The 25809-nt window shown below is 38.5% G+C and overlaps 2 protein-coding genes across 5 annotated transcripts in view; one reads left to right on the top strand and one right to left on the bottom strand.

Annotated features, from left to right (window-relative positions):
* Positions 1-183: 183 nt before the first annotated feature.
* Positions 184-8221, bottom strand: ddx59 (DEAD (Asp-Glu-Ala-Asp) box polypeptide 59). The gene is made up of 7 exons (XM_077226638.1): positions 7263-8221; positions 5872-6054; positions 5697-5786; positions 2270-2521; positions 825-977; positions 613-741; positions 184-530 (listed from the first exon to the last, which is right to left on the bottom strand). Exons 1-7 carry the CDS (start codon positions 8052-8054, stop codon positions 264-266), a joined length of 1866 nt encoding a protein of 621 aa, XP_077082753.1. The 5' UTR covers positions 8055-8221; the 3' UTR covers positions 184-263.
* A 679-nt stretch (positions 8222-8900) lies between these two features.
* The window catches only part of camsap2a (calmodulin regulated spectrin-associated protein family, member 2a), a 45300-nt gene continuing 28391 nt past the window's right edge, over positions 8901-25809 (top strand). For 2 of the 4 annotated variants that reach the window (XM_077226600.1, XM_077226599.1), the window contains exons 1-2: positions 8901-9495; positions 24273-24532. In XM_077226600.1, the coding sequence (XP_077082715.1) occupies positions 9357-9495; positions 24273-24532 (399 nt within the window). In that variant the 5' untranslated portion in view covers positions 8901-9356. The remainder of the gene's footprint in view (positions 9496-24272; positions 24533-25809) is intronic. The other 2 variants (XM_077226597.1, XM_077226596.1) reach the window with 1 other exon arrangement.

The raw sequence follows: 25809 nt of genomic DNA, 5'->3' as shown, positions 1-25809 counted from the left end.
GTTTTTGTCAACTGAAAGACGTTCGTTTTCATTGATACATATATCAATGTATATGATACAGTGACCAATTAACAGGTTTTCACCATAGTATTCTTTTCCATTAATGGTACTAACACTTTCAAAATGGGGGATGTGATTTTTGTGCATGTTATTATACTGGATACAATTAGAAGGGACACTTGATTTGTTCACTTGTAGCATTTATTGAAAACACAAATTACAAAAGCAACAACAAAACCTTTCATAATAAATCCATTTGCTAGTTATTTCCTGGCAGATCTTTTGTCGTGCTTCCTGATGATGTCGATGAGGTTGCTCTTGGTTCCGATGACATCCTCCTCTCCACGATGAGTCCTCTTTTTGGCTCTCCTCTGCTGTTCGAACAGATGCGGGGAGTTGAGAAGTTGTGGCGGCAGTAAGGAGCCGGTGGGCTTCACTCGGTTCACAATGTCCAGAAACAGCCGTTTGCTGTTGTTATTCATGAAGGTGATGGCGGTGCCTCTGTGCCCCAGTCTACCAGCTCGGCCAATCTGAAAGGATCAAATATAGTGTATCATTACAGACATAAACCTTCAACGTGTAAGTTTTTTTTTTTTATACAATACTTCATACCTGATGAACATATTCATCCATGTTAGCTGGCATGTCAAAGTTCACAACCAGCTTAACATTGACCAAGTCAAGTCCTCTTCCAAGAATCCCAGTGCTGACCACCACTTCAAACTGGCCCTCGAGTAGACCCTAAAGAACGCCAACAAATATATATTATATTATCATTATGAACATTTGTGGCTGCTTTTAAAAAAATATTTTTTTTTCATTACCTTCACAATTTTGTTGCGTTCCCACTGCGTTTTGTCCGAGTGGATGGCGACCACGTTTAATCCCATGACCTTTTGCACAGCTTCACACAGCAGATCGGCCCCAAGTTTGCAGTCTACGAACACAACTACTGGCGGCTGGTAGAGCTTTGTGTCCTGTGAACACACAAACAGACAATATTCTACTAAAACAAACCCAATAATATAATATAATGCAAAATGATAGATGTAGTATGGTAAATAAAATTAATTGTGAATAAAAAAAAAGATAGTTTTCAGTGTGTGTGTGTGTGTGTGTGTGTGTGTGTGTGTGTGTGTGTGTGTGTGTGTGTGTGTGTGTGTGTGTGTGTGTGTGTGTGTGTGTGTGTGTGTGTTAGTAAATTTTTTTGTGTGCTGATTCATCAAAAAAAAAATTGTAATTCCAAAAAGTCTAATTATACCATTTCATATTTTTATGGACAGTTATTCTAAAATATTAAATCTAAAATTAACAAATAATTGCATTTATTAATCATGTATTTATTTAGTTTACTTAATTTCACATTTATAAATTCACACTTATCACTAATGTAGTTTCATATTTTTGATGGAAATATTACATATAAAATTAATAAAGAATTGCATTTATGATAGACAATTAATAATAATATTAATAAAAAGATTATTGGTTTCTATAATTTGTTTATGCATATATTTCATTTCATATTGATCATTTATGTTATGTAATATTTTTGATGGATAATTATTCTAAAATATAAAATAATATAAATAAAGAATTTTATTTATTTATTTCATTTATGAATTCATATTATTTATCCATGTTATTTCATATTTTAATGGACAATTATTCAAATATGAAAAATAATATTAATAAATAATTGTATCTATTTATTTATTGAATACTTTTGGATCGAACATTACTCTAAAAATGAAATATAATATTAATAAATTATTGTATTTGTTTATTAATTTAATTTCATGTTTATGAATTGATATTTATTAGTTAGTTATTATATCATATTTCTGATGGACTATTATTCTAACAGGCATTAATTTATATGTATTTGGCTAGATAGCTGGGGGCAGTAATTTTATGTCCACAGGTTGTGACTTTTTAAATGCTTTCCTGCTTTCTGTCCCTGGTAAGCCGTTGCTACTTTTCCTGGAGCAAAGCCATTTGAGGACCCACCCATTTCCTCTGGAGAGGGTAAGACAACAGCAAAGACTGACCCACAGACGTCCAGTGTAAGTGCTTTTCTGCCAACAAGTCAGTCGCCAGCAGGCTACAAATGCTGTCAATCAAGCTTATTTTGTTTTTAAATCTGAATATTCTTTTCTTTCTTTGTTATCAATATGTGCTGCATTTCCACAGATGAATTCCACACTAAACCATTCATCAAGAAAGCAAATGGGGTCAATTTTGAGTGTAGTTTCTGCAGTAAACTTACATTTAAAATCTCAAAAAGCTTCTTTTTCTTTGACGGCTCCTCCACCCAGAGGACTATCTGCCGGACGTTGGCACAGGGTTGGTTCTTCTGTCCGATGGTTATGCTCACAGGGTCGCGGGTAAGACGGGCCGCTAGCTGTTCTGTTCCTGTGGGAATGGTGGCTGACGTCAACAACGTCTGATGCTCTTCTGGGACGTGCTCCAAAATTTCCAGAACCTGCTGCTGGAATCCCATCTTCAGCATGGTATCTGCCTTTGAATGTTTATGAGAAAGATATTAATTATTACACTGATTACAATGTAAATAAAATAACTTTATAAATTAAAAATAGAATAAGCTTTAGATAGATAGATAGATAGATAGATAGATAGATAGATAGATAGATAGATAGATAGATAGATAGAACATAGACAGACAGACAGACGGACAGACAGATAGTACATAGACAGACAGACAGATGGATAGATAGATAGAAGATAGACAGATAGACAGACAGACAGATAGATAGATAGATAGATAGATAGATAGATAGATAGATAGATAGATAGATAGATAGATAGATAGATAGATAGATGATAGATAGATGGAACATAGACAGATAGATAGATATATCATAGACAGATAGATAGATAGATAGATAGATAGATAGATAGAACATAGATAGATAGATAGATAGATAGATAGATAGATAGATAGATAGATAGATAGATAGATAGATAGATAGATAGATAGATAGATAGAACATAGACAGATAGATAGATAGATCATAGACAGATAGATAGATAGATAGATAGATAGATAGATAGATAGATAGATAGATAGATAGATAGATAGATAGATAGATAGGTAGATAGATAGATAGATAGATAGATAGATAGATAGATAGATAGATAGATAGATAGATAGATAGATAGATAGATAGATAGAACATAGACAGACAGACAGACGGACAGACAGATAGTACATAGACAGACAGACAGATGGATAGATAGATAGAAGATAGACAGATAGACAGACAGACAGACAGATAGATAGATAGATAGATAGATAGATAGATAGATAGATAGATAGATAGATAGATAGATAGATAGATAGATAGATAGATAGATAGATAGATAGATAGATGATAGATAAATGGAACATAGACAGATAGATAGATATATCATAGACAGATAGATAGATAGATAGAACATAGATAGATAGATAGATAGATAGATAGATAGATAGATAGATAGATAGATAGATAGATAGATAGATAGAACAGAAACATAGATAGATAGATAGATAGATAGATAGATAGATAGATAGATAGATAGATAGATAGATAGATAGATAGATAGATAGATAGATAGATAGATAGATAGATAGATAGATAGATAGATAGATAGATAGATAGATAAATAGATAGATAGATAGATAGATAGATAGATAGATAGAACATAGATAGATAGGTAGATAGATAGATAGATCATAGATAGATAGATAGATAGATAGATAGATAGATAGATAGATAGATAGATAGATAGATAGATAGATAGATAGATAGATAGATAGATGATAGATAAATGGAACATAGACAGATAGATAGATATATCATAGACAGATAGATAGATAGATAGAACATAGATAGATAGATAGATAGATAGATAGATAGATAGATAGATAGATAGATAGATAGATAGATAGATAGATAGATATATCATAGATAGAACAGACAGATAGATAGATAGATAGATAGATAGATAGATAGATAGATAGATAGATAGATAGATAGATAGATAGATAAATCATAGACAGATAGATAGATAGATAGATAGATAGATAGATAGATAGATAGATAGATAGATAGATAGATAGATAGATAGAACATAGACAGATAGATAGATAGATCATAGACAGATAGATAGATAGATAGATAGATAGATAGATAGATAGATAGATAGATAGATAGATAGATAGATAGAACAGAAACATAGATAGATAGATAGATAGATAGATAGATAGATAGATAGATAGATAGATAGATAGATAGATAGATAGATAGATAGATAGATAGATAGATAGATAGATAGATAGATAGATAGATAGATAGATAAATAGATAGATAGATAGATAGATAGATAGATAGATAGATAGATAGAACATAGATAGATAGGTAGATAGATAGATAGATCATAGATAGATAGATAGATAGATAGATAGATAGATAGATAGATAGATAGATAGATAGATAGATAGATAGATAGAACAGAAACATAGATAGATAGATAGATAGATAGATAGATAGATAGATAGATATAGATAGATAGATAGATAGATAGATAGATAGATAGATAGATAGATAGATAGATAGATAGATAGATAAATAGATAGATAGATAGATAGATAGATAGATAGATAGATAGATAGATAGATAGATAGATAGATAGAACATAGATAGATAGGTAGATAGATAGATAGATCATAGATAGATAGATAGATAGATAGATAGATAGATAGATAGATAGATAGATAGATAGATAGATAGATAGATAGATAGATAGATAGATAGATAGATAGATAGACAGATAGATAGATAGATAGATAGATAGATAGATAGATAGATAGATAGATAGATAGATAGATAGATAGATAGATAGATAGATAGATAGATAGATAAATCATAGACAGATAGATAGATAGATAGATAGATAGATAGATAGATAGATCATAGACAGACAGACAGACAGACAGACAGATAGATAGATAGATAGATAGATAGATAGATAGATAGATAGATAGATAGATAGATAGATAGATAGATAGATAGATAGATAGATAGATAGATAGATAAATCATAGACAGATAGATAGATAGATAGATCATAGACAGATAGACAGACAGACAGACAGACAGACAGACAGATAGATAGATAGATAGATAGATAGATAGATAGATAGATAGATAGATAGATAGATAGATAGATAGATAGATAGATAGATCATAGACAGATAGATAGATAGATAGATCATAGACAGATAGACAGACAGACAGACAGACAGACAGACAGATAGATAGATAGATAGATAGATAGATAGATAGATAGATAGATAGATAAATCATAGACAGATAGATAGATAGATAGATAGATAGATCATAGACAGACAGACAGACAGACAGACAGACAGACAGACAGACAGACAGATAGATAGATAGATAGATAGATAGATAGATAGATAGATAGATAGATAGATAGATAGATAGATAGATCATAGACAGATAGACAGATAGATAGAACAGACAGACAGACAGACAGACAGACAGACAGACAGACAGACAGACAGACAGACAGACAGATAGATAGATAGATAGATAGATAGATAGATAGATAGATAGATAGATAGATAGATAGATAGATAGATAGATAGATAGATAGATAGATGCTTACCTCATCAACCACAACAGCCCTGACCTCATCCAGTCGTACAGCCTTCTGTTTCACAATCTCAATGATGCGTCCTGGAGTGGCTATTACAATCTGGACAAAGGAATTAAACAGATAAGATGGATTCTGATCCAGCTCTAAACTAACAAACACTACCCTAAACTTTACCCAGAAGTACCTTGATCTTCTGCTTGAGTCGATGCAGCTGAGGAGGTAAAGGCATCCCCCCCACCAGCAGGGCAGTTCTCATGTTGGGCAGACCCATCACCAGCTCTTTGGTCTGCTGCTCTATCTGGATGGCCAGCTCTCGGGTCGGGGTCAGGATGAGACACGTGGGACAAGACGGAGAAGCAGTTTGGCTCTGAGAAATGATCGAAATACATAAATTGTTTGTGGGAAGTTTAAACATCATGGACAAAAACATTGGCAACAACACTGTAAAAAAAAAGTTGCTGTCTTAAATTTTTAAGTACAATCAACTTGGATGTTTAAGTCATTTCAACTTTAATCACAATAAACTGACTTTAAAAAAGGGTTGAATCTTTTGTAACTTATAAAAAAGTTGGAAAAGGCTTAACTTTGTTTTGATGTAAATAAGATGTAGATAAAGTAAATAAAAAAAACTAATGAAAGAGGACATGAACTATTTTATTAATATAATAAATTTTTTAATTAAAAAAAAACAGTATCTTTCAGTATGTTTTTTTAAAACAAAAAAGCACAAATTTGATTTGTTTTTATTTATTTTGACCATTTTATCATTTTTCACTTATTTTATCATCTCCAAATCTCACATTATAGTAATAAAAAAGTGAATAAATAAATAAACTTGCCAAAATAGAAAGACTTATATATTTGCAAATATTTGTACCTTTTTATAGTCCATGGTTTTTGTACCAAAAAATGGACACTGATATGAAACGTTAATGTGACATTATAGCTATAAGGTTAATGTGAGTTTTATATAACAATTGCCCTTATCTGAACTAAACATTCTGGTTGTGAACTTTTCAGAGGAAGCGCACTGGAATTGTAGACTAGTCAAAAATAGATCTGCTCTTATGAATTACTCATACTAACGGTGCGCAGGAGAGCACTCATTATCTAGGGCAACAGCTGTTACCTCAAAAGAGTTTTCTATTTAAACACCATGACCAACACTGAGCCATAAAATTTTCTTATCTATCTAACTATCTATCTATCTATCTATCTATCTATCTATCTATCTATCTATCCATCCGTCTATCCATCCCTGTCTGTCTATCTATCTATCTATCTGTCTTTCTATCCGTCATCCATCCTCTAATGTTATTTTCATTATTGATAAACTTCTTTAACAGTTATTGCACTGAAATGAAACAACACTGAGCTAAATTAAGCTGAAAACGACACTATTATCTTCTGCAGAGCTGCTTTGGAGCTGAAACTGAAAACTGATTTTTCATAATTTATTCATTTGACTAAATTAATACTCTTATTTTCCTGCTTATCAATGTGAGGATGCTTTGAAACAATCTGTATTGTTTAAAGCTCTACATAAATACTTAAAATGTCCAGTACAGGCTTTACCTGGAGTGCATGCATTACCACTGGAAGAAGGAAGGCAACTGTCTTCCCAGAGCCCGTGTCTGCAGTGGCGATCACATCTCTGCCGGTTAAACCCACAGGAACCATCTGCATCTGGATGGGAGTGGGTGCCTCATAACCAGCCTTCTTCAGATTGAGCCTGAGTGCTGTGGGAAAGTTACAGTGTTCGAACTCTATAATGGGTCTGCAGACCTCACTGCCAAATGTCACTATTGCCAGCTCTGTTTTAACTCTCTTAACCTGCTCCTCAGTCAGTTCAGATATGAAACCATCCTCTTTGTAAGAGTACTTCTCAGTGTCAGTGTTTGACGCATTAGAGGTCTTTGAACCCTCCTGTGGGTCTTTAGAAAAGACCTTCTCGCCAAAACCTAAACACAATTGAGCCAGATGACGGGCTTTACACTCCAGGCTACAGACATCATTGTCTGTTTTATCGCAGATGTATTCTCCATATCGACCGCACATGACGCACACAGGTTCTCCTGGCTCTGGCCATCTCTGGTTCTTCTTGAAGGACTTCACTGGTTCCTCCTCTTCATCAGACTCTATCTGATCGGGTTCCTCCTCTGTTTCGATATTCACAGTCTCGTCTGGAGGAGAGAGGTTAGATGGAGATGTAGAAACAGTGTCTAGGTTAGATGGAGATGTAGAAACAGTGTCTAGGTCAGATGGAGATGTAGAAACAGCGTCGTCAGGTGTCGTTTTGCTTCTCTTGGGGTTCTGCTGATGAGACTCAGGGGCTCTCTTGAGCTTTAGCGATCTCGGCATAAACATTTTCTGCCCACATTCACCACACAGACACTAACTAAAACAAAAGAAAAGAAAAACGATGGTTATATATCTTCTTGAAACGCTTTATTTCAGAGAACCCGATATATGTGGACGGTACAGAACCGCTTCCAAAAAGTCGCGTATATGTGACGTCATGTAAACACTGCTGTAAACATGGGCTTTGTAGTTTTTAAATATTCAAGAACTCTGTAGCAATAACCTGTTAGTATTATACTTATTACATCAGTTTATGATATATAATTTAACTACTAAGATTATAAAGCAAATATTTATGTATTATTTCGCAAGATTAAAATGTCAGTCTGATTATTTTCCTTTATTGAGACAAACTCGAAATTTAGATTGATGAAATTCACCTGGATGAAGTATTGTACTAAAGTTTAATTAATGAAATACGATTAATAAAACAACAACAACAAAAATAATAATTTTATGTAATAATTTATTATATCCGTTAATGTAAAATAATAATAAAATATATAACATTAAAGTTTTAAAAAGCATATAAGTCACGGGTCAGCAGTAGGCTCGTGGTTGATGTTGTATTTTCAATTATTATTATTTTATTCATTTTTTAGCGGCAGACCAAACATTGTGAAAATTCCTTAAAAAGGGATAAATAAAGTTTGTTTAATAAATATTTATAACAACACACGCTTTTAGTATTAATAAAATACAAAAAATTGCACCACGATTTTTTTAAATTATTATTTGTGTTTATGAGTATACAGATAATATTAATAATATCTGTTATTAAATGTCACTGGATCCATTTTCTAGTAAAATTTCTGGCAGCTTTGGGTTGTTGGCGTGTTGGGCGGAGCGCGCATGCGCAGATGACTTAGTCTCACTCACTGCTGCAGGGAGCCCGACCGCAGGACGCTGGATGAATAGAGGGAGAATAACCGTAAATATCCAGATGGGAATATGTGGGCAGAGCATGGCGAGGTCCTAAAGAAGACAAAGACTTATTAGATAGCGAAACCTCGCCCGCTTCTTCTAAATCATAACATGCGGGATTATTAAGAAGAAAAACAGCCGAATTCAAATGGGGTACCAGAATGGATAAAGCTCTAACGTTATGGCCAGAACCCCACTTTTATTGCCGAATTTGATGTGGAAATAAGCCCAGCCGAGTGTTTGAACAGCGCTATGACACATGTATGTAACACAATCTGATGTATATGTGAGAGATAAAAAGCAAAAAGTCCGTTTTGAGGCATTAAATTCCTTCGGAGAGATGTCATCGTTGTGAGTACTGGATGTGACACTGCCGCTGTGAATATGGGAGATCTGACCGACTCCAGGGACCCGAAAAATACTTTCATTGTTCCTGCCATCAAGTCTTTTGATCATTATGATTTTAATAGAGCAAAAATCAGAGCAAGCCTCACATGGCTGGTGGCCAAAGCCTTTGGTACAGGTAGGTGGCGTGCTTCTCTTTCTCCACCATCATCTTTGTCTCTTGATTGCATTGCTTGTTGATTTGTTGCTTTGAATGCATTTGATATCAAATTAAAATAAAACCACACACACACACACACACACACATACATATATATATATATATATATATATATATATATATATATATATATATATATATATATATATGCATGTTATAATCACGGGGTTAATGATTGCATTTTGCTGAGTCTGACAGGATTTTGTATTATATTGTTACATACATACAATTGCAATATTTAATTTCAAACTGCTTCATAAATAGCTGCTGTTTATTATTGTATCCAGTACTGAATTGTGTAATGTAAAATGTTATCCTATATATCAAAACACGTTCTGCCATGCTTTTTTCTTTTCTTTTTTTTTTTGGAAATGTAACATGGTAGTACTTTGTAGTATCTTGTAAATATCATAGTATATGAATATGCCAACAGTTGAGTATTAGCATGTTGGCAGAATCATTATTTGAATCATTATTAAATATGATACACTTTATACAACATACACACTATATATAAACATGGTCATGTGACGACCTTTCTTATCTGGAAACTCAAACAAACCCTTGTGACAAAGAAATATACTTTAGAACACTTTTAAAAAGAGAAATAACATACTTTAAAAGATACCTAAGTGCAAACTGAACGTAATGTGTCCAGACACTAATTTGAATGTTATTTGTAATTAAATGAAATGTATTATTGTTTATTATTAATTTGTATTATATTTATATTACATGCCATTAGTTGAGTATTTTTAGCCCCAATTAACCCCTGTGTGACCTTATGGACATTTTTGTCTTTTTCAGTTTTTTTTCTTTCTTTCTTTCGTTTTTTTCTTCTTTTTTTTTTTTGCCTGTGTTAATGCCAACTGCATACATTTTGCCACAAGTGTTTTTGTATTACTGGAATTTTACTAGTTCACCCCCATTTCCTTAAATACCCTAACACAAAATAGTTACACTTAGGACCTTAAGGTCGAAAATGTCAATGCAATTTTTAATCCCAGGGCCATTTAACTATAAAATTATGCAGTCTTTTTTTAATAGGCTTTCATTCTGTTGGCAAGGCTTCAAAATTTAAATTTGTAAAAAAAAAAATACCATATGGTGCCATTATCTCAGGTTTGGCCTATAAAGCAAATACTGACTTTATTCCTGTTTTCTCCTTCTGCGTATAGCCAATTGGATAAATTATGCAGGTATAATTATGTGGGTGTGTTGGTATGCATGTCAGAGTGTGGTTTGTATGTGTGTAATAAAAAAATAGTGTGTGTGCGTGTAATATTTGAGAGTAAAGCTTTGCTGACATCTAATTGGGAAAAATTGGTACTGCGCCCAAACAAAATCTTACTGAAAGCTCATTTTTTTGAGACATCAACCTTAAATTTGGACCACAACTTGTTTAGATTGTTTAGACAACAACTAAGTTTTTGAGTTAAACATATTTTATTACATATATATTTTATATAAAATAATGTTCATAAATAATTTTCATAAACTTAAACCTCTATAAGTTTTTGTTTCACTTTTTAAATTTTGTTTTTTATTTTTAAAAAAAAAATCGGCCAAGGGTCTTCTTTAAAATGAGACCAAACTTAAGTCTGTGCTCCAAAGCTTAACATTTTTAGTCCTCAGAGTAACTTTTTTTTAAATTGATGCACAAGGGTTAAGTAGGACTTAAAGGGATAGATAGTTATCCCAAAAATGAAAATTCTGTCAGTAATTACTCACTCTCATGTTGTTCCAACCCCGTAAGACCTTTGTTCATCTTCAGAACACGAATTAAGATATTTTTGATTAAATCTGAGAGCTGGATCACTCCTCCATAGGCTTCTTAAGGGATTGACACTTGCCAGCCCTGAAAACTTATTAAACACATCGTTAAAATAGTCCAAGTGACTACAGTGGCTCAGTCTGAAGTTTATCACACGACGAGAATACTTTTTGTGCGCAAAAAAAAAACAAAAATAACGACATTATTTCAACTATTCATTTCCTTCTCTGTGGGCCTCTAGTCAGTTAACGTAGTGTAATAGCGTAGAGCTACGTCACACGTAGGCTCACTATTGGCCGACACTGTTCATGTGTGTGATGACGTACAACACAGACGCACTACGCTATTACACTAGTGAACTGACTCGAGGCCCACAGAGAAGGAAATGAATAGTTTGAATAAAGTCGTTATTTTTTTGTTTTTTTCTGCGCACAAAAAGTATTCTCGTCTAGCCTGGGAAAACCTAGACAAACTTCCGGCAAATTTAGATTTGCTCTGCAAGTTAGTCTGGCGAAGAACCCATTCAAGCTCATTTCCAATCTTAAATCGAATGAACCTTCCCCAGACCCTAACTCAGTTACGACTGAGAAGGGTCTGGTTTTAACCAGGCTAATTCTCGTCGCTTGATAAACTTAAGATTGAGCCACCTTAGTCACTTGGACTATTTTAACAATGTCTTTAATAACTTTTCGGGGCTGGCAAGTGTCAATCACTTAGAAGCCTATGGAGGAGTGATCCAGCTCTCAGATTTAATCAAAAATATCTTAATTCGTGTTCCGAAGATGAACGAAGGTGTTACGGGGTTGAAACAACATGAGGGTGAGTAAATACTGCCAGAATTTTCATTTTTGGGTGAACTATCCCTATAAGTACATCTTTATATGTAATTTCATAAATGCCTCTCTGTCTTTTGAAATATGGTTAAAGTATTCTGCTGAATGTCCCGACACAAATTTAAGTAAACTAAAATATTTATAAATCAATGTCATTTCTATTGAGTATTGTATCATGTCATGTATTTAACCCTCTGGTTCTGCTCACATGGCGGTCAAAAATGACAGATTTTTTTTTTTCATTTAAATGAATGTACTATATTTTAGTTTGCTAATGTTTTTTTATTTAATATTTTGTAATTATATTTTTATGAAATATATATTTTACAAAACATGTTTTAAGCCATAAATCTTAACAATTTGTGCTCCAAATATGAGGTTGATATCTAAAAAACAAGAGCTTTCAGTAAGATTTTGATTTGGCGCAGTACCAAACGTTTCCACTGGATGAAATTTGTCTCCTATATTTGTTTCCAAACCGTGAACAATACAAGTGTGACTATTTTTTAGTACCATTTAACCTTTTCGAATCATTTCCATTTTCCATTTTTTTGTGTGTTCACATAGCAAATGCAAAAACCTTTACCAAGTTTCGCACCATTCTGATGAAGTAAAAACTTTAAAAAAAAAACGAAATGTAAATTTTTTTCCCGTCAGAAATGACCGAACAGCAACAGAGGGTTAAATATATTTGCAATTACACATTTGCTATTATGAAGTTAGAATTTAGTTAATTTAAAATATAATGATTTAAAATATAATATTGAACACAGTACAGAATTACATAAATTACATTCAAGTAAGTTCCATGTGCTTAAGTATGTTAGTCAACACCTTGTAAGAAGTGCACTTCTTAAAAGCACAACAAAAGACTATTCAAACAATTATTTTAAATGTACTTTAAAGTGCACAGTTTAAAAATGCTCTTAAGTGTGTTAAGAAACATAGTCATGAAAGTGTACTGTCTTTAAGTGGCCTTTTAATCAATATAATATATAATCGGCAAGTAAAGTTTTAAAAATATATATACTTTTAAGATTTGAAGTACACTGCAAGTGCACACCCAATACAATTAAGCACACTTATTTTTCGTAAGGGAAAATTGACTTTCAGTGCAACTTGATATCAAAACATCAGTCAGAAAATCATAGTTGGTCACTTTGTGTGCTGAATTTGACCATATGATGCTCAAAAATGTAGTTAATGAAGTTTCATGTTCATATTCATTCGAAATAGTACAAGCTTGACATCTAGATTGACATCTGTATTTATTCGCTAGCTAGTCACTGAGCTGTATGTAGTTTAACATTGTGTTGACCCATTGTGATTGGCTAACTGATGTATCCACCAGCCATCTGGTCTACTTTAGGTCCTCTCATTAAAATGCGCAGTCAGGTCCTCAGGCCCATGTGCGACGCAAATGACAACTCTTCCTGTCAGAAATGTTATTGTTTAGCATCTCTGTTTTATAGTGACCTTAAACTCGAAGAATGAGACACTGGAGGATATGGAAATGTTCATTAGTTTGATTGACAGGCCTTAAAGGGTGTTATTGACCCATTTGTTGACTTGTCTTGAGGTGTAACCTTAGGACAGATGATTGTACAACTGATAAAAGGCTACATTTCCATACAAAGAATGATTTAATCAACATATTTCAGACCACAATAGTAATATTTAAAACATAATGTAAGCAGGGCTTTAAATTAATTTCTGTATGATTTATGATGCCGCCAGACTAGTAAAAATGAAAAAAGTGGTTGTTTGAATGAACCATATGAGTCCATAAAAGCTTTTCCATTGATCCAGTTTGGTCAGTTGGGACGGATAGAGATAATGAATTGGTTATTTAATGCACTCTGTTCTCTGTCCATCTCAATGCATTCTTTCTAAGGATAATGTTCAATCTTATTAATAAAAACTGCAGCAATTAATATTTTGTCAGATCCTCTAGTAATTTACATGTTATTTTATTTAGCCTATAGTTGTCTGTTCAGAATCCTGAGAGGATCTGTTTGAAACCCAAAATAAATAATCGTGATTCTCAATTTATCTAGAATTATTCAGCTCTAATGGCTATTACTCACTTTGTCCCCCTAATAAAACAAAACGACTCGGTTACTAACGTAACCTCGGTTCCCTGAGAGGAGGGAACGAGTATTGCGTAACTAGCTTACGCTATGGGAAAACTCCTTTTCTCGAGAATATTGAAGTCTTTATGTAAAACGCATTGCAGCTGCACAGCAGACAGCAATGAGCGAAGGAGCTCGGTCATTGGCTGTGCTGCGGCAACTTGCTCGAACCAATGACGGGGCGACTCTGAATGCGCGACCAATGATTGCGCCTCGCGCCCGCGCGTCAGAGCACCGCCAAGATGGGCGTGGCCAAGAGCTATATATTGGGGGCCCCGTCATGAGAGTTCTTTAGGTTAAAACGACTGAAGCGAACTAACCAAGCACAAGCACAGCAGCTTACGCAATACTCATTCCCTCCTCTCAGGGAACCGAGGTTACGTTAATAACCGAGTCGTTCCCTTTCGAGAGGTCTCTCCTATTGCGTAAGTAGCTTACGCTATGGGAACACCATGCAAAACGCCGTGCGTGCTGAACTTCGCCTTATGATAGCCAGAGGCAGGAGCCTGAGCTGAAAAGCAAAGTTATCATCCAACTAGCCGGCAGAGGCGAGTTTTATATGTGGGAAAAAGTACAGAGCGGCTAGAAGGCGCTCAGTGTGACACAAGCACATACATAATCTAGATACGAACTCATAGTTCTACTAGCATCATGCTGATAGTACATTGGAATGCAATGTCGGGACCTGTAGGTTGTAAAACCTGATAAATGTGGACGGTGAGGCCCAGCCTGCCGCCACACAAATATCCTCGATCGGTATCCCGCTTAGGGCTGCACGATATTGGGAAAAAATTACATTGCGATATTTTATTTTTCTGCGATATATATTGCGATATGAAAACAATTTCACCCAATGACTTAAATAGCTTTCTTTGGAAAGAATGAATCATCTGAATGACTGGGGTGATTTTGTAAAGGAGTAAATCTGCATAGATTCTATTAACTAATGTAGTTAACTAGAGTTTAATAAATGGAACCTTATTGTAAAGTGTTTCCGATTTTTTATATCTCGTGAGTTCAGTGTTGGACAGATAAGTTGTTTTAACCATTCATTAAAGTGAATCGGTTCAAATGAATCATTAGTTCGCGAATTGGAGGTGTCATTAACGGACCACGGCACACGTTGTGTGATTATCCCGGCAGTTAGGACATCGCACAAGATTGGTCTCAACACAGAAAACATTTCATCACTGGATAGATTTTTTTTGTTTTGTTTATTGAAAGTGTGGTTTATCTGAATGTGTGGAACGCTTTTCAGAGAATATTTTTTTTAGCACAATCCACAACCAGCGGTAGTTCAGGAAAAAAATATATCCGAATGCTTCACCTGAAACTTCGGTCTTCCGACCTTTTACCATTGTGTATTCTCAAAGATATTCAGTCAACTCAATTCATTAATATGCGCGAGGGAGGGTGAGAGAGCAAGACAGTTTGAAAACGGTGAGAGTGCGCGCGCGACCGGGGCTCTCTCTCTGCTCTGCGCAGCAGTCAGTCATCTATCACTCACCGGTCAAATAAGGCTTTGGCGGGACAAAAATACGCTTTGGCGGTCGCCAAAAATTGTTCAATGGAGGAAGGGCATTCTGACTTTATTTTGAATTCTCGTGTTCGTTCAAGCTCAGAAATAAGAGAAAGACCACTGATCTGCCCGGCTCACAGAAAACAACGCGCAAGTTCCAGTCTTCTTACGCTTGATGTTTAAACTGACAGGACTTAAAAACACATGCAAATGATAAACTTTCACTATATGATGGTTAAACTTTGCAATTAATCCGGAACTGCTGGCCCGTACAGATCATGAATCACGGATCAACTACTGTACGACTTAGGCCTACATCGCAACATCCTGCGATGTGACTATCGTGGATGCGCACATCGCGATATCGATGCTAAAACGACACATCGTGCAGCCCTAATCCCGCTCGACCATGCCCAGGAAGAAGCCACACTCCTGGTGGAGTGTGCTTTGACTCCCCAGGGGCATTGAAGTCCCTTGGCTTCATAAGCCAGCGCTATAGCCTCAACTATCCAGTGAGAGATTCTCTGCTTTGAAACGGCGGAACCTTTCGTACGGCCGCCAAAGCATACAAACAGTTGTTCTGTCTGTCTGAATAGGGCAGAATGCTCCAAATACACTCTGAGAGCCCTAACGGGGCAGAGTAGATTAGCGCCGTGTTCGTCTGCTGGAGACGATAGTGCAGTTAGGGAGATAACCTGTGCTCTGAAGGGAGTGGTGAGCACTTTAGGAATATACCCATGTTTTGGCCTAAGGACGACCCTGCAGTCATTAGGTCCGAATTCCAAGCAGGCAGCGCTTGCCGAAAGCACGTGCAGGTCGCCCACTCTCTTGACCGAGATGAGTGCCAGCAAGAGCACAGTTTTGAGCGAGAGCTGCTTAAGGTGCACGGTTCGGAGTGGTTCGAACGAGGGCCCTTTAAGAGCGTCTAGGACAGTAGCTAGGTCCCAGATTGGCACTGAGGGGGGGCGTGAAGGGTTCATCCTCCTAGCGCCCCTTAGGAAACGAATAATTAGGTCGTTTCTTCCCATTGGACGTTCCATCACAGGGTCGTGTGACGCTGTGATTGCCGCCACATATACTTTGAGCGTGGAGGGGGTGCGGCCCGCCTCCAGAAGCCCTTGTAGAAAAACGAGTACGTTCGTAATCTCGCATGTTTCAGGGTTCAGGCCCTCGGCGTTACACCAGTCACTGAACACTTTCCATTTCTGGGCATATAAGCGTCTCGTGGAGGGCGCCCGCGCCTCAGCGATGGTTTTTAGCGCTCCACTCGTGAGGTTCCTGGGAACCCGTTGAGGGGCCATGCATGAAGGGCCCACAGATCGGGGCGGGGATGAAATATCATCCCGCTGGCCTGATTGAGGAGGTCTGGCCTCAGTGGAATCGGCCGTGGTGCAGATTGCATTTGCATCCATTCTGGAAACCATGTTTGGTTCTTCCAGAGTGGGGCTATCAGGAGCACTGCGTTTTTCTCCTCTCTGACCCGACTGATGACCTGTGGCAGCATCGCGATCGGGGGAAAAGCATATAAGGGGCGGCTCGGCCAGCTCTGGGCGAGCGCGTCCGTGCTTTTCGTGAAGAAAAGAGAGCAGTGTGCATTCTCCTTGGAGGTGAAGAGGTCGACCTCCGCCTCGCCAAAGATTTTCCATAACCACTGAATCATCAGCGGGTTGAGAGCCCATCTTGTCTCTGGATAGCATGTCTGCCCCTTGGTTCAGCGCGCCTGGCACATGCGCTGCTCTCAGCGAGCGCACGTTGTGCTGGGACCATAAGATGAGTCTCCTGGCCATTGAATGCATGGAGCTCGACCTGAATCCACCCTGGCGATTTATGTACGACACTACCGTCTTGTTTTCCGTTCGGACCAGGACGTGTTAGTTTTTTAGATGTGGAAGCAGGGCTCTGAGAGCCAAAGCGACCGCTTTCATCTCCAGACAGTTTATGTGTAGGCGCTTCTCCGGGTTTGACCAAAAGCCGGAGACAGGCCTCCCCTCGTAAAGGGCCCCCCAACCTATTTTGGAGGCATCTGTTGTGATCATCTTTCTCCTTGTGTTCACACCCAGACTCACACCCAGATTCCAGTGCGTCAGGGCTTATATACAGCCGTGGTTCACTCTGATTAAAAGGTGGCCCGAACGCCACGCGTGAGCAGGGACGCGGCTCTCCAGCGTTGGAGAGGACTCATATGCAACAATCCTAGCTGGAGTACGGCCGATGCTGAGGCCATGAGACCTAGCATCCTCTGAAACCGCTTGACGGGGGCGCGCGCGCCCGCCCTGAATGATGTTACAAGGCGCCGGATGGTGAGCGCGCGCTCTGATGAGAGACGAGCTGTCATTTGCATCGAGTCTAGAACTATTCCCAGGAAAGAAATCTTCTGGCTGGGAGATAGTATACTTTTTGCAAAATTGGTTCTTAGACCCAGGCATTCTAGATGGCTGATAATCCAAGATCTGTGTGTTATTAACTGACTCTCTGATTGTGCTAGGACCAGCCAATCGTCGAGATAATTCACTATTCGCACTCCCCTTCGCCTCAAGGGGGAAAGTGCTGCATCCATACTTTTCGTGAATGTACGGGGAGCCAGGGACAGGCCGAACGGAAGTACTGTGTACTGGTAAGACTGTCCCTCGAAAGCGAATCTCAGAAAAGGCCTGGGATGAGGCGCTATTGGAATGTGAAAGTAAGCATCTTTCAGATCCACTGAGAGAAACCAATCTCCTGGGCGTACTTGCGCGAGGATATGTTTGGTTGTTAACATTCTGAACGAGCGAATCATTAGTGCTTTGTTCAGGTGTCTGAGATCTAGGATGGGGCGGAGACCGCCATCCTTTTTCGGGACAAGAAAATAGCGGCTGTAAAAACCTGCCCGGCTCGTAGAGGGAGGAACAGTTTCCACAGCGCCCTTTTCTATTAATTTGCGCACCTCGGTGCTTAGAAAATGCGAACACTCCTTTCTCACTTTCATCTCGACCATAGTCGTAAAACGTGGTGGTCTGCGAGCGAACTGGAGCGAGTATCCGTGCTTTATTATATTCAACACCCATTTCGGCATATCTGGAATGTTTTCCCAATGCCGCTGCGTGTACAGATATGGGCTCAATACAGGCTAGGGGCGGGCCGCTGTGACGTAGGGACCCGGCCAGCGAATCGCCCGAGCTCGTAGCTCTCAGACGCGCGGGCGCGCACTGAGCAGCTGAGTGAATGGGCGCGTGTGTGATTACAACAGCTTGCGCTATGTCTGTAAAACTCGCAGCCTGAGCTGGGGTTGTGTTTGACACTGTAGGGACAGTGTTTATAAGTGGGGGTGCATAGACAGTGGTAGGCACACGCGTCACTTTTATAATGTTTCCCGCTTTTACTGGGGATGAATTCATAACTGTGTGAACAGTGCTTGTGTGTAGTGGTGCGTACATGACCGTAGGCACGTGATCTACATTCATGGGGCGTGCACCCTGAGCTGGGAATGAATTTGGCACTGTTTTGACAGTATCTGGGAATGCAAACTTTGTGGAAATGTGAACCCTTAGTGACACAGGCAGAAAAAGACTCTTTTTGTGTTTTCTGTGTGTCGCCGTAAAAAGGGCGTTTGTTTGCAGGTGAGCAAGCTCTGTGACTGGCCCATTGACTGCTGTATGGACATTTCCAGCCGCCTGTAAGGGGACTGGGTAATGTTTGAGATTCTGCTGAGAGAGTGGTCCGGCTTTTGCGAGACACGCACTCTCTCTTCTCATTCCTGTGGCTAGGAAGGCTTTAGAGGCTCAGGGTTAAGCACAATCTTGGGCCGAGGACCCCATCGCTCAGGAGGCGGCTTGCGGTTGTGAGAGTGCGAGCGGCGTTGAGCGTCAGTCTGAGGCGCGGGCTGAGAGGCGGTGGGGGCTGCTCTAGCCCGCTGCGGCTGTGGCGGCCTCTGTCTGCTCTGCGATGAGCTGGAGCGTTTAGGCAGGAAATGGCGCATAGCTTGTGAAGTGTTCTGGGCCTCAGTGAAGCGTTCGGCGAAACCTTTAACCGCCGGTCCAAACAGCCCGCTGGTGGAGATAGGCGCGTCGAGAAACGGGGCCTTATCCGCGTCCTTCATCTCCGTCAGAGTCAGCCACAAATGGCGCTCGAGAACAGTCAAATTAGCCATGGCGCGGCCAATAGACTGGGCGGTGGCCTTCGTGGCTCGCAGGGCTATGTCAGTCGCGCTGCGTAAGTCCTTGAAGGCTTCGGGTTCGGGGCCAGACTCGTCCAGGGAGCGGAGAAGCTTGGCTTGGAACACTTGAAGTACCGCCATTGAGTGAAGCACTGACTCAGCTTGGCCGGCGGCGGCGTAGGCGCGACCAGCGAGAGCCGAAGTAGTGTGGCAGGGCTTCGAGGGGTGGGAAGCCTTGGCTTTCCATCCGGTGGTGGAGGGCGGGCAGAGATGATTGGCCACGGCCTCCGCGAGGGGCGGCATTCCCTCGTAGCCTCTTTCCTTCGCGCCGTTCACAGAGGAGAGCGACGAAGAAAAAGAAGGCTTCAGACGCGCAGAGTGGGGGGCTTTCCATGACTTGGTGAGTTCGTCATGAACTTCTGGGAAGAAAGGAGAAGGCCTTTGCCGAGGGGCCTGCTTGCGCCCCTGCAGAAACCACTCGTCCAGTTGGCTTCAGGTTGGTTCTTCTGGAGAAGACCAATCGAGCCCGAGGTCCTCCACGGCCTTCGAGAGGATGCGGACGATCTCTGTATCCATAGTGGAGCCCCCACTCGTGTTAGTTAGCGTCGACGGGGCGAGGTCGAAAGTGGAGCCCGGCCAGTCGTCAGATGCAGTGTCGATGGACAAGGTGTCATCTACTCCCCCGTAGTCCTCGGACGCGCCGAAAGTCACAAGGCCCACCGCTCTGCTAGAGGGGTGTGGGTCCGGCTGAGTGAACTGAACCGGCGGTGGGGAAGACAAGAGCGGCGGTGAAGCACGCGGAGACTGGCTCGGCGTGACGTCACTGAGCTCAGGTTCAGGAAGCCTCTGTGAGCGGCGCTTTTTCTTAACGTGCGGCTCAAACAGAGGGGTGGCGGCGATGGGCTTGCTCGCGGCGAAAGCGGCGAAGCGAGCCCGCAGTGCGGAGAGACCCAGGTCGTCACATTCCGGGCATCCGCCCTTGGTCAAAGCAGCTTCTGCATGGTCCCGGCCCAGGTAGCGATCGCAGATGATGTGACGATCCCCGTCTGGAAGAAGGTCTCTGCACGACGCGCAGGAAGGCATTTGAAACAACGCCTCAGAAAATTGCTCTTTTACAAATGTCGCAGGGCGAACAGATGTAAAATACTTGCGTGTAGCGCGCCGGATGGCTCAGTAGGATGGCGTTCGAAGGCGGCTGAAGATGCCAACGTCCTCGTAGCAATCCCGCTGGTATGCTTTTCCATGGCGGCGAAGGCTTTCAATAATCCGGAGGATCCAGCGAAGAAGGTGTTCACTGAAGGAGATTAAATCTAAAGAACTCTCATGACGGGGCACCCAATATATAGCTCTTGGCCAAGCCCATCTTGGCGGGCTCTGACGCGCGCGGACGTGAGGCACGCTCATTGGTCGCGCATTCAGAGTCGCCCCCTCATTGGTTCGAGCAAGTTGCCGCAGCACAGCCAATGACCGAGCTCCTTCGCTCATTGCTGTCTGCTGTGCAGTTGCAATGCGTTTTACATAAAGACTTCAATATTCTCGAGAAAAGGAGTTTTCCCATAGCGTAAGCTACTTACGGAATAGGAGAGACCTCTCGAAAGGGAACATTTCTAAAAGTCTAAACTCGATTTATCAGTGACCTTTATTCATATCACTTAGTAAAAAGATGCCCAATAAAAAAACATTTTATGTCTTTATGTGTTTTCAGCATTAATTTACAGACTCAATTTGAAAATATATTTGTTGATAACAAAGTGTAATATAGTATTAGATGGGAATAATTATGATTAATTACAAAAATCTGAATAATTATTTAGATATTTTTTGTATTGATTGACAATCCTATATGTGTATGTATACACATATAGGACTGTCAATCAATAAAAAAAATGATGAAGAAAAAACTTCTAAAAAACAAAATGTAAAATGACTGAACAGCATCAGAGGGTTAAATGCAATTACACATTTGCTATGATGAAGTTGGAATTTAGTTAATTTAAAATATAATATTTGAATGTTTTTCAAAATGCCTAAACGTATTTTTCTTAAAACATTTGAGTTGTGACGACACAAATGAACCATTAAATCTGATTCACTTTTGAACGACTTCACAGATGTAACCAAATGCAGCAGACTCACAGGAACGAATTACAAAGTGTATTAAAATAATTGGAATATTTACAGTATTGCTTAATTGTATATTGCCAGCTAAATCATTGTGAATATATCATGATTATTGGACGTATTGTTTCAGAATATAAACACCTGTGTCAGTTCCTCTCTCCCCTTCTGTGTTTCTCCATCTGTCTTTGATGAAGCTGGTAAGGAGCTCCTGGCTACGTACGTATGGCAGGGGAATCTATCTGCCTCCCTATTGTTGCCATGGCAACCGCGGTCCGGCTCGACACACTCATATTTTTGACTTACATTGTCAACGCCTTGTGGCTCTGATACCGTGAAATGTTTGATCTATTGTTTTATGATAAAAAGCCATTTTAAAACATTTCGTGATAGCTATAAATGAACATTTAAGGTAGTTTCCTTTCCATTTTTTCCACGTCTCATAGACGGGAAATGATGTGTGTGGACTCAATAAGGATGTGTGTGGACTCAAGCGTTCTCTCAAACTCTCACCCTTCTCCATAAATAGCTAAACATCTCGGTTCTCCATGGATACTGTGACCGACATTCGGATCTGTGAACCCATTTATTCTGTAAGCGTGTTAACTCATGATTATGATATTTTTGATGTTGTAGCTGTGTGGTAGACCTCGCTTCCTTTAAGGGCTTTCTCCTTTTCCTCATAAATGACTCTTGCACTGAGGATCGGAAAACACCAAGCCGAGTTTTAGCTATGTTTAGCTGTTTTGGAGATGAAAAAGTACTTAGATCTTTGAAATTCAGAAAAAAAGCTCGCCGACTCTGCTGTCTGCTGTGATATGACTGCAAAAAGTAATTTTAATCAATTTCACCAGATTCTTTTGTGAATTTTGCAATCGAAATGTCAAATTTTGTGGCTGTAATTTCCAGAATTAGGAAAATTTGCATATACGAATAGTGGATAACATACGTGTCAGAAAAAAACAAGCAAAATGCAGAAAGCTTATTTTTTAATCTTACCAAAAAAACTACATTTTAAATAACATATCGTTATAATTATTGTAATTATTATTTATTTTTTTGAATGAGAGAACAGTGCAAGTACCGCTAATTCCACATTTTTATTTTTCACATCTTATTTTCTCATTCATGCATGTTTCTTTATTACACAAATTTGTCAATAACTGAAAGTAGTACTGTGTTTTTTGCGATGATTTTGCAGTTGGATTGCAAAAAAAATGACATTTTGTCGATTTTGCGTTTTCCGCAATCGTGGAATCGCGAAAAACTGGTGGGACTGATAAATTTGATGAATATTATTTATTTAGGTTTAAATACCAATGCTGATGAGCTGATAATTATTTTGTTATGGCCAATAACCAATAAATAGCCGATAATACAATTCTGTAGTATTTTGTCTGTTTAAATATAAAAAACAAACCACTAAAAAACTTAAATCAGTCTTTGTAAATGCTGCATGTGAATTTTGTTCCTTATTTTCTTATTCATGTATGTTACTTTATACAAATTTGTCAATAACTTCAAGTAGTGCTGGGCTGTTTGCAATTATTTTGCAGTCAAGTGGTAAATATTGGTTGGTTTTAGTGTTTTGCTATCGCGGAACTGTGAAAAACTGGAGGGACTGGTTAATATGATGAATATTATGTACAATTTAGGTTTAAATAACAATGCTGATAAGCCGATAATTATGTAATATTTAAGTTATGGACGAAAAAACAATAAATAGCTGCTATTACAATTCTATATTATTGTCTAAATAAATAATAAACTAAAATCAATCTTTCTAAATGCTAAAAGTGAATTCAGGCATCACAGCATTGTAATGTACAGTATGAAAAAACTGGTGTGACATCGTTTTGAACAAAATCAGGCAAAATAACGATGTTCGTTTGGAGTTCGAAACAGCTTGCCAAAGCAAACGTTCCGGAAAAGTTTGCTCCAGCTAGTAAACACCTTTGTACTGTCATTGGTCAAAGGTGATTTTGTAATAAGTAGGTGTGGCTCTGAGGCTCCGCATTCCTTGACACGGAATATATACATATTTACATATTCATCTAAACGCCACTCTCATCAGTGTCGGGATATTTGCAAACAGTATACCGCTGGTCATGTATTTCGAACTTATTTTTACCCCTAAGTGAAGAAGGAAAAAGAACTTCGCTGTGAGTATATCAGGACCTTTAGATGGCAGCAATGTAACGGCAACTGTTGTTCTGTCATCTTGCAGACAGTGTTCCAGAAGACCTGAAAGAGCCCTTCTACAGGGACCAGTATGAGCAGGAGCACCTGAAGCCTCCGGTGGCCGATCTGCTGTTGTCGGCTGAGCTGTACTGTCGAGCTGGGAGTCTGATTCTGAAGAGCGACGCCGTCAAACCTCTGCTGGGTCATGACGCCGTCATCCAGGCTCTGGCTCAGAAGGGCCTGTACGTCACCGACCAGGAGAGACTGGTGACTGAGAGAGACCTGCAAAAGAAACCCATTCAGATGGTGAGAAAACCCTTTTACACATGTTCCTTTGGGTTAGTAATGGGTTATTATGGCAAATATTAGACTCAGAGGTGTCGATGAAGGACCAAATCTAAGTTTCTTAACTGTATTTTGGCTTTTCAATTTATGTCCCTGAAGTTAAACCCTAGATTATGTTGAAGCTTTGGCTTGGCAATTGGTGCTGATGTAGGTAATGTGGATTTGAGTCTGGCTTAATAAATAAAATAGCCACACAAAAACCTGCATCACTGAAAATAATGGATTGTATTGGCCTATATTAGTGTTTTTTAATTATCGGTCTGCCAGATTTGAATACCGGTAATCAGATTTTTTGACTTTCGAATGTGGTTCTCAATTTGTTACATATATTTGTTACATGTCTATTTATGATAAATCCCACCTATGAAAGGCATATTAAAAAAAACTGCGGTTGGCCAATTTACATGTTTGTCGACACCTTTTCTTTCACACCTTTTTTCTCGCCCCATCCCACATTATATTTTGTTATTCTGTGTTAAGCAGAAATACTACTAGAGGTGCGCTGATATTAAAATTATGCCCGATACGGTAAACCAATTGATTATTTACTGATAAATAACCAATATTAAAATGAATTATATGAAATTTTGTTTATATAAATAAAAAGTAAAACAGTAAAAAACTGCAATCGATCATTTTTAATGCAACAAATGAATTTTGCCATCACAACATTATGTACAGTATGAAAATGAATATTAATTTTGGATTTACAAAAGATTTTACAGTGTTTTGAAAAATAGTGTTTCAAAAACACTCCTAAGCTTTTAAGCCAGTGTTATTTTTATATTTATATACTATTATAATATTTAGTAATATTTTGAGTGAACTTTTTATTTTTATATTTTCAGTTTTCATTTTAGTTCATTTCGTTATGTGCCATCTTTATTCGTTTTTTTGAACGTTTCTATTTAGCTTTCATTTATTTGTATTTCAGCTTTAGTTTTAGTATTTTTAGTAGTTCAACAAATTTTTAGTTCAGTTACTTGCCAAGGCGACATTTCTAATTTTAATTTTTTCAGTACAGTACTTTTTTCATCAAGTATTTATTATTTATTTTATTTCAGAATTATGTTCTAAATTTCGGCCACTATTCAATATGGCACAGATATATCTTGCCTCCTTAAGAAGTGCGTAACGTTACTGAAGTAAAATGTGTTGTTTCGTACTCTCGTGTTGTCTTTAAACCAAAAGCAGGTTTTGAAAGGCCAGAATGTACATTGGATAGACAACTTATAATT

Source organism: Siphateles boraxobius, unplaced genomic scaffold (genome assembly GCF_051911475.1).
Source record: "Siphateles boraxobius isolate OS27281-9 unplaced genomic scaffold, OSU_SipBor_1 13, whole genome shotgun sequence".
In the NCBI taxonomy this organism is placed as follows: domain Eukaryota; kingdom Metazoa; phylum Chordata; class Actinopteri; order Cypriniformes; family Leuciscidae; genus Siphateles; species Siphateles boraxobius.
Note: the sequence above shows the minus strand (reverse complement) of the source record. Positions and strands in the feature narration are given on the sequence as shown.

Excerpts from the sequence above, each read along its gene's own strand:
- ddx59 (XM_077226638.1), bottom strand. The coding sequence starts at position 8,054 with ATGTTTATGCCGAGATCGCTAAAGCTCAAGAGAGCCCCTGAGTCTCAT. Across the intron at positions 742-824 it reads AACGCAACAAAATTGTGAAG|GGTCTACTCGAGGGCCAGTT; the intron begins GTAATGAAAAAA and ends GGCGTTCTTTAG. Across the intron at positions 531-612 it reads TGGATGAATATGTTCATCAG|ATTGGCCGAGCTGGTAGACT; the intron begins GTATGAAGTATT and ends TGATCCTTTCAG.